Source organism: Ailuropoda melanoleuca, chromosome 20 (assembly GCF_002007445.2).
Source record: "Ailuropoda melanoleuca isolate Jingjing chromosome 20, ASM200744v2, whole genome shotgun sequence".
Lineage (NCBI taxonomy): Eukaryota > Metazoa > Chordata > Mammalia > Carnivora > Ursidae > Ailuropoda > Ailuropoda melanoleuca.
This window is the reverse complement of record NC_048237.1, coordinates 12339649-12349491: the sequence shown is the minus strand read 5'-3', so window position 1 is coordinate 12349491 and position 9843 is coordinate 12339649. Positions and strand designations below refer to the sequence as shown.

Sequence of the window (9843 nt, the reverse complement as noted above, 5' to 3'; positions counted from 1 at the left end):
TATTTGACAGAGATAGAGACAGCCAGCGAGAGAGGGTACACAAGCAGGGGGAGTAGGAGAGGAAGAAGCAGGCTCACAGCAGAGGAGCCTGATGTGGGGCTCGATCCCATAACGCTGGGATCACGCCCTGAGCCGAAGGCAGATGCTTAACCGCTGTGCCACCCAGGCGCCCCTATACACTAGATTTTGAGTGTATTTTGGTCTGTTAGAAGAAACTGCATCCAAAAATTTTAAAGAAGGAAAACCTTACATATAAACACAAAAATAAGGTTAAATATAATGAAGAGATGGAATATGACTAAAAATGAAAATTAAAAAATTTTCTTTTTTTAAATTTTTAAAATTTTTAAAAATATTTTTAAAAGATTTTATTTATTTATTTGACAGACAGCGAGAGAGGGAACACAAGCAGGGGGAGTGGGAGAGGGAGAAGCAGGCTTCCTGCTGAGCAGGGAGCCTGATGCAGCGCTCGATTCCAGGACCCTGCGATCATGACCTGATCCGAAGGCAGACACAGACGCTTAACTACTGAGCCACCTAGGCGCCCCTAAAAAAGATTTTAAAAAGGGATTTGGTAAGATAAGTTGGTTGAAAAAAAGAAATCAGAATAATTCAAAGAAAAAAAAAGCTCCAGAGTTTTGCAGTTCTCATTGATCAGTGAACTTGGTCTTGGCTGGCCGCTCTTGCTGATCTTCTGGGGGAGGGGCCTGTTCCACTGATTCTCAAATGTCTTTGCCCAAGGAGGAATTGCACCGCCTTTGCCAGGGGCCAGGCTAAGTCATCTGCTCCGATGCTCTCTTTGGCTTTCTTCCCTGAAGGGTTTTCCCGCTGCTTTAGAGGATCAAAATGAAAATGGTAGGGGCGCCTGGGTGGCTCAGTCTGGGCGTGATCCCAGAGTGCTGGGATCCAGTCCCACCTCAGGCTCCTCCACTAGGAGCCTGCTTCTTCTTCTCCCACTCCCCCTGCTTGTGTTCCCTCTCTCGCTGGCTGGCTCTCTCTCTCTCTCTGTCAAATAAATAAATAAGATCTTTTTAAAAAATTTATAAAAAAAAAATGAAAATAGTGACCTCCCAGTCTCCCACCCCGGAGGAGTGCGCCCTAAGAGAAAAGCAGTCGCTCACTTCTGTCTCCCTGGTCTCTGTCCACACTCTGTGCCCCGGCCTGTGACCTGGTGTTTCTGTCTCTGGCACACGGCCCCATTTGGAGTCTCCAAACCCTGCAGGTTCCTGCAGCGGGCTCCTGCGCTGCTCCTCCACAGAGGAGGAAGGGGGGTCTCCTGGTTCTGCTGCTTTTTGCTCGTAGAGCAGTGGCCTGACTGTGCTGTGGATCATGGTTTATGGCAACCCCGAGCCTAGAGCCCACTCCTTGGGTCTCTCTTTGCAGCCAGCATCTCTGATTCGATACCTGGGAGCTCTGCCACACTTAGGCACCCTCAGTCTTTCTGTGACCCGGAGGGTCCTGAGACCACATGGTCCCAGCAAGGGTTCCACCCCCTGCTTAGCCACTGGAAGGACATCCCTCACCAGAGCAGACTTCCAGAAGTTCTGGTTTTGTGCTCCGCCGCTCTGTCACTTGCTGGTAGCCGGCTGACGGAGGTCCCGCCTAGTCTATCTTCCCATATATCTCCTCAGATTCACTTCTCTGCACCCCCTAACATGCAGAAAGTGGTTGCTTTTCTGTTCATAGATTTGCTCCTATTCTTTTCTTTGTTCTCCAGTTGAGTTCGTAGGTGTTCAGAATGGTTCGGTAGCTGTCTAGCTGAATTCCTGGGACCAGTAGTTTTTCTAATAAAGCACTTACCAGTGCTGACAAGGATTCAGTGAAACTGCATGTATGTTGTGTAATGACATAATCTGTCAAACACGCTCGTCTTAAAAAAATTGTGATAAAATACACATAAAATCCATTTTAACCTTTAAAAATTTTTCATTAAAGAGTATACCATTAGGGTATTCAATTTATTGTCAACTAGACCATTTAAAAATTTAAAATCTTTTCCTGGCTTTATTGAGATGTAATTGACATGTAATTTGAAATGTATAACATGATGATTTGACATACAAATGTATTGCAAACCGATTACCACAATAAGATTAGTTAACACATGCATCACCTCACGTATTTACTTTTTTTGTGTGCGTGTTGAGAACTTTAAGATCTACTTTCTTTAGCAGCTTTCAAGTATGTAGTACAACATTGTTAACTACACACACTCTGTTTATTACATCCCCAGACCTTCCTCATCTTATAACTGGAAGTTTGTACCATCTGACTGTTTTCATTCGTCTACCCTTCTCCCACCAACCACCAGTCTACTTTCTGTTTCTGTGAGTTCATCTTTTTTTGATTCGCATGTAAGTGAGAGCATTCAGTATTTTTTCTGTCTCTGTCTCACTTAACTTTATAATGCCCTCAAGGTTCATCCATGTTTTCACAAATGGCAGATTTCCTTTTTTTTTTTTTTTTTTTTTGCGCATCTATACACCATGTTTTCTTTATTCATTCACCTATGCATGGACACGTAGTTTGTTTCCATGTTTGGCTATTATGACTAAAGCTGCAGTAGGTTTTTGGGAAGAGGACCACAGAGGTCAAGTGATGTTTTCATTATATTACATCAAGGGCACAGACTATCAACAGCAAAAAAGTCAACAGATTTGTGACTGTTAGTGTTGGCCTTGATCACCTGGCCGAGGTAGGGGTGCAGATAATCTCTTTGAGATAGTGATTTCATTTCCTGCAGATACATACCCAGAAGTGGGATTGCTGGATCATATGGTAGTTCTATTTTTAATATTTTGAGGAGCTTCCATACTGTTTTCCAGAGTGGCTATACCAATTTATATTCCCACCAGTAATGTGCAAGGGTTCACTTTTGTTTTCTCTTGTCTTTTTTGATAATAGCCATTCTAACAGGCGTGAGGTGATACCTCACTATAGTTTTGATTTGCATTTCCCTGATGATTGAGGATGATGAACACCTTTTCATGTACCTGTTGGCCATTTGTGTATCTTTTTTGGAAAAATGTCTGTTCAGGACCTTTGCCAATTTTTATTTTATTTTTCTGCTATTGAGTTATATGAGTTTCTTGGAGATTAATCCTTATCAGATACATGATTTGCAAATATTTTCTCCCATTCCATAGGTTGCCTTTTCCTTTTGTTGATGGTTTCTTTGCTATGCTGAAGCTTTTTAGCTTGATGTAGTCTCACTTGTTTATTTTTGCTTTTGTTGCTGTGCTTATCCAAGAAGTCATTGACAAGAGCCATGTCAAGCTTTTTCCGTATGTTTTCTTTGAGTAGTTTTGCAACTTCAGGTCTCACATTTAAGTCTTTAATCCATTTCAAGTTAATTTTTGTGAGTGGAGTAAGATGGGGGGCTGGTTTTCTTCTTCTGCATGTGAATATCCAATTTTCCCAAAATCATTTACTGAAAATATTATCTTTCTGGCATTTAATATTTTTGGCTCCCTGGTCAAATTTTTTTTTTTTTTTTAAGATTTTATTTATTTATTTAACAGAGATAGAGACAGCCAGTAAGAGAGGGAACACAAGCAAGGGGAGTGGGAGAGGAAGAAGCAGGCTCATAGCAGAGGAGCCTGATGTGGGGCTCGATCCCATAAGGCCGGGATCACGCCCTGAGCCGAAGGCAGACGCTTAACCGCTGTGCCACCCAGGCACCCCTCCCTGGTCAAATTTTAATCATGTATGCGTGAGTTCATTTCTGGGCTCTCTGTTCTGTTCCATTGGTCTGTGAGTCTGGTTTTTTTTTTTTTTTTTTTTTTTTTAAGATTTTATTTATTTATTCGACAGAGAAAGAGACAGCCAGCGAGAGAGGTAACACAAGCAGGGGGAGTGGGAGAGGAAGAAGCAGGCTCATAGCGGAGGAGCCTGATGTGGGGCTCGATCCCACAATGCCGGGATCACGCCCTGAGCCGAAGGCAGACACTTGACCGCTGTGCCAGCCAGGCGCCCCTGTGAGTCTGTTTTTACGCCAGTACTGTACTGCTTTGATTACTATAGCTTTGTGTAGTACAGTTTAAAATCAGGAAGTGTGATGCCTCCAGTTTTGTGGTTATTTCTCAAGGTTGCTTTGGCTATTTGGGGTCTTTTGTGATCCCGTACAAATTTGAGGGTTTTTTCTATTTCTGTGAAAAATGCCATTAGAATTTTGATAAGATTGCATTGACTAAATGACTTCGGGTAGTATGGACATTTTAATAATAGTAATTCTTCTGATGCATGCACGTGGGATATTTTTTCATTTACTTGTATTTTCTTCAGTTTCTTTCATGAATGTCTTACAGTTTTCATTGTATAAATTTCTCACCTTCTTGGTTAAATTTATTTCCAGGTGTTTTATTATTTTGGGTGGCATCATGAATAGGATTGTTTTCTTAATTTCTTTTGCAGGTAGTTTACTGTTAATATACAGGAACACAGTAGATTTTTGTATATTGGTTTTGTATCCTGAAACTTTCCTGAATTTCATATTTATTTTAACAGTTTTTTGGAGTGTGTAAAATTTTATATGTAGAAGATAATGTCATCTGCAAACAGAGACAATTTTACCTCTTTCTTTCCTTTTTGGATATTTTTTATTTCATTTTCTTGCCTGCTTGCCCTGGCTAGACTTGCAGTACAGTGTTGAATGGGAGTGGCGGGAGTGGGTACTCTTGTTTCCTGTTTTAACCATTTTAAGTGTACAATTCAGTGACATTAATTACTTTCACAATATTGTGCAGCTGTCACCACAATTCATTTCCAGGACTTTTTTGTCATTCCAAATAGAAACTCTGTACCCATTAGACAAAGTTCCCATTCTCCACCCCTTTCTGCCCCAGCCTATGGGAACCTATATTCTGTTTTCCTTTCTGGGTCATTCATTGCTCATGTATAGAAATGAACAGATTTTTGTGTGTTGATTTTGTACCTGCCACTTTGCTGAATTAGTTTATTAGCTCTAATAGTTTCTTGTGCAATCTTCAGAGTTTCCTACATAGAAGATCATGTCATTGGGGCACCTGGGTGGCTCAGTTAGTTTAAGCATCTGAGTCTTGATTTTGGCTCAGGTCATGATCTCAGGACGTGGGATTGAGCCCCGCATATTGGGCTACGCTGGATGTGGAGCCTGCTTGGGATTCTCTGTCTCTCTCTCTCTCCCTCTGGTCTTCTCTCTCTCTCTCTCCCTCTCTGTTTCCCTCTCAAAATTAAAAGAAAAAAAATATAATCATATCATCTGTGAACAAAGATAATTTTACTTCTTCCTTTCCAGTGTGGATGCCTTTTATTTCTTTTTCTTAGCTAATTGCTCTAATTAGAACTTCCAGTACTGTGTTGGCTAGAAGTTGTGAAAGAGGACTTTTTAGTCTTGGTCTTGATCTTAGAGGAAAAGTTTTCTGTCTTTCATCATTGAATATGATATTAGCTGTGGATTTTTCATATATGGCCTTTATTGTATTGAGGAAGTTTCCTTCTGTTTTTAGTTTATGGGGTGTTTTTGCCATGAATGGGTGTTGAATTTCATCAAATGCTTTTTCTGAATCAGTTGAGATGATCATGTGTTTTTTTCTTTCATTCTTTTTAAAAAAATTTTTAGAGTAGGCTCCACTTCTGTTTTAAGTAGAGCCCAATGCGAGGCTTGAACTCATGACCCTAAGACGAAGATCTGAGCTGAGGTTAAGAGTTGGACACTCAATGGACTGAGCCACCCAGGCACCCCTCCTTCATTCTTTTAATCAAATATACTCTCACTCTTTTCCTTTTTCCTTCTTTATTTTTTTCCCTCTTTCTGGTGGCCTTATAAACGCCTAGCTTAGTCCGTGTTTTAAATCAAGTTAACAGAAACTAAGTGATGATGCAGGTGGTGAGTTTGTTCTAGGAACTAATGACTAGCCAGATATAGTTTATTAGCTAGCTTGAGGTTTTTGATCATCTGCAACAATTAAATTTTGTGTTTTTCTTATAAACTCTTAAACTTTTTGTATATAAATTGACACTTAGAGCATACTTACGAAATGCAGAAAAAGTAAAATGTCTTTGTACTTAAGTTCTCTTCCAAATTAAACCATGTTATTATAGAGTTCCTGTACTCAAAAGAAGTTGTTTCATGATGTAACAATAGAAATTGGCCTTGGTAAAAATTGTATTCCATGTTAATACAGGATTCCAACCCAGTGGAGTATAAATGAAATTTTTATAGTCTTACTTGGAGAAGTACCAGCTTGCATAGTCTAAATTCTTGGTGGGTGGTGTTGGTGGTGGTGGAGATCAACATTTGGAATTAATGAAAGTATAACTTGAGTTTGCTGTGGTTAGCCAGATAGATATTTCTGTGTATGAGGCTTAAGAGGGGAAAACCAACTTATTAGATGGAGAAGGAAGTAGGAAAATATCGAGTATGTGAGGAGAACAAATGAAGCATTATCTTTTCTGTAGACTGTTGGAGTAAAGCCAAGAGTGGACATTGTGAAGTCAGAAGCTTAAGCTTTTAAAACTGTAGCTTTTAAAATGGTGACAAGAAGAGCACCACTTTTTTTTTAAATTTAATTTTTTAAAAGATTTTATTTGAGAGAGAGGGGGAGAGAGAGAACATGAGCAGGGGGCGGGGCAGAGGGAGAAGCAGGCTCCCTGCTGAGCAAGGAGCCCTATGTGAGACTTGATCCCAGGACCCTGCGATCATGACCTCAGTCAGAGGCAGATGCTTAACTGACTGAGCCACCCAGGTGCCCCAAGAATGGTACCACCTGTAATGAGAGGAGGGCAGAATTTCAGGCCACAGTGTGAAAAGACAGTCAAAGATTGTTTAAACATTAGCTCTCATGTTTCCAGTAACTTTTGCCTAAGTTTGAAGAGCAAATAAATTTTTTCTCAGAGATAAAAGTTACTTTTAAAGCAGTAGAAAAGAGGATATATTCATTCTTTAAATTATTCTCTATTAAGTTTTTTCCTATTCTTAAAATAACTCTTAACATTTCTTTAAATTTCCCATTTTGTTCTCATGTTTTTATGTTGGTTGTATTTCAGTAAGTTTTTTGTGTTCTCAAATTTTAACTATATGGAGAGGCAAGAATATACCGTGGGGAAAAGGTCTCTTCAATAAATGGTGCTGGGAAAACTGGACGACTTTCTAACACCATACACAAAAATAAACTCAAAATGGATTAAGGACCCACACGTGAGACCTGAAGCCATAAAACTCCTAGAAGAAAACATAGGCAGTAATTTCTTTGACATCAGCCATAGCAATATTTTCCTAGATATGTCTCCTAAGGCAAGGGAAATAAAAGCAAAAAAAACCTGTTGAGACTACACCAAAATAAAAATATTTTGCACAGTGAAGGAAACCATCAACAAAACGAAAAGTAGCTCATGAAATGGGAGAAGATATTTGCAAATGATCTGTTTGATATGGGATTAATATCCAAAATATGTAAAGAACTGATACAACTCAACACCAAAAAACCTGAATAATCTGATTAAAATGGGCAGAGTACTGAATAGACATTTTTTCGAAGTAGACATACAGATGTCTGACAGATACATGAAAAGATGCTCAACATCATTAATCATCAGGGAAATGCATTTAAAACCACAGTGAGATATCATCTTACACTTGTCAAAATGGCTAGAATCAAAAAGACAAGAAATAAAAAGTGTTGGTGAGGATGTGAAGAAAAGGAAACCCTTGTGCAGTGTTGGTGGAAATGTAAATTGGTGCAGCCACTGTGGAAAACAGTATGGAGGTTCCTCAAAAAATTAAAAATAGAAATAACCTATGGTGCAGTAATTCCAGTGTGGAGTATTTATCCAAAGAAAGTGAAGACAGTAATTCGAAAAGATATATGCACCCCTGTGTGTATTATAGTGTTATTTACAATAGCCAAGATATGAAAACAGCCCAACTGTGCTTTGATTGGTGAATAAAGAGAATATGGTATATATACACAGTGGGATATTACTCAGCCATAAAAAGGATGGAATCTTGCCATTTGTGACAACATGGATAGACCTAAAGGGTATTATGCTAAGTGAAAGAAGTCAGAGAAAGACAAATACTGTGTGATTTCACTTATACAGAGAATCTAAAAAACAAAACAAATGAATAAACAGATGAAAAGCGGAAGCAGACCCATAATTACAGAGAACAAACTGATGGTTGCCAGAGGGGAGCAAAGTGGGGGATGGCTAAAATGAGTGAAGGGGAGTGGGAGATACAGGCTTCCAGGTATGGAGTGAATAAGTCATGGGGATAAAATACAATGATGCTGTAATAACATTGTATGTTGACAGATGGTAGCTACAGTCACGGTGAGTATAGTGTAATGTGTAAACTTCTCAAATCCCTGTGTTGTACACCTGTAACTAACACTGTGTCAACTATGTTTCAATAAAATTTTTTAAATCTAAATGGATAACCTATTAAAATAGAACATAAATCTAGATTCTCCATTTCATTTTCCTCTTAGGCACGAATCCTACAAAACTCAGTATAGAGCAATGTTTGTGATGAATTGTTCTGTCAACAAAGAGGAGGTTCTAAGATACAAAATCCCAGAGAACAGGAAGAAAAGGCGAGGCCCTAAGAAGATGAGGTCTAACCATGAAGATGCCGCAGAGCAGGCAGAGGCACAAGTGGAAGAAATCTACCACCCAGTCATGTGCACAGAATGTTCCACTGAAGTGGCCGTCTATGACAAGGATGAAGTCTTTCATTTTTTCAATGTTTTAGCAAGTCATTCTTAAATAGCTAAGTTGGCATTTAATTGCCCAATATAGTGTATAAGGCCAATATGGACAGTCATTTTCCTCCTGCCTATTCATATCAAGTGACATTCTGAGCGGTTATTTGAGGACGCAGTGTTTATCTTTTTGAAAGAGAATGGTTGTCAACCTTCATCCCTCCACCCCCTTTACAGTTTTTTTCCCCCAGCTCTGATGGGACTGATTATTCATTCTCTTTTTGAGGGGCATTTGGAAACTATGGGGCTTTTTATTATTAAAGCTTTTTAGAATTAAAATGTTCTGGAGTTATAAGTAAGCTTTGTTTCAGAGTGTTATTTTTATTTTTTATTTTGGTTGTACTCGTGGTGTGATTAAACTAGAAACTATTTCGTGGCTTCTGTCTGTAAGAAGTATCTTTACTTTCTACCTCATAGTATGGAGTGACAGTATTTAGTAACTGTTACAATTATATGGAGTTAATATTGCCAGGTGCTTTGAGTGATTAATATAGGTCTTTCCCTAAAAGGGTTGTGTAGTAACAGTATTCTAAAGATAGTGAATTAACAAAGTAAACAGAAATTTATGGTGAGGAAGAACAGCCTCACCCTCCACCCTTAAACTTAAAAATCCTGTTGCTGCCTCTTGTGCCCCCATTTGTTCTGGAATTTCTGTTGCCAGCAACCAAGATATTGTTTTTCCTTTTTTTTTTTNTTTTTCTTTTTTTTTTTTTTTTTTTTGTATTGCTATAAAAATCATTAGTGTCAGCTTGGAGGAAATTGCATTATAGGCATCTGTGCTTTTGAAAAGAATGATTGGACTGTTTCTAAAACATCAGGAAACTCAGGGTCCTGATATTCTAATAGAGATATGATAGCATGGAATAAAGTCAGGAAATATTTTTTTTTAAAGATTTTATTTATTTGAGAGAGGGAGAGGGAACACAAAGGAGAGGGGGAGAAGGAGACTCTCCGCTGAGTGGAGAGCCCAACATCAGGCTCAATCCCAGGACCTTGAGATCATGACCTGAGCCAAAGTCAGATGCTTAACCAATTGAGCCACCCAGGCACCCCAGGAAATATGTTTTTTTTTAGATTTTATTTTTTAATTTTTAATTTTTTA

The 9843-nt window shown here is 38.9% G+C and overlaps 1 protein-coding gene across 2 annotated transcripts in view; it reads left to right on the top strand.

The window, feature by feature from the left end:
* EAPP (E2F associated phosphoprotein) overlaps positions 1–9040 on the top strand; it is a 30193-nt gene extending 21153 nt beyond the window's left edge. Inside the window, exon 6 of one of the 2 annotated variants that reach the window (XM_002925247.4) lies at positions 8469–9040. In XM_002925247.4, coding sequence (XP_002925293.2) covers positions 8469–8745 — 277 coding nt within the window. In that variant the 3' untranslated portion in view covers positions 8746–9040. Of the gene's footprint in view, positions 1–2233; positions 2415–8468 lie in introns of those variants that run through there. The other variant, XM_034648505.1, reaches the window with a different exon arrangement.
* Positions 9041–9843: the final 803 nt, after the last annotated feature.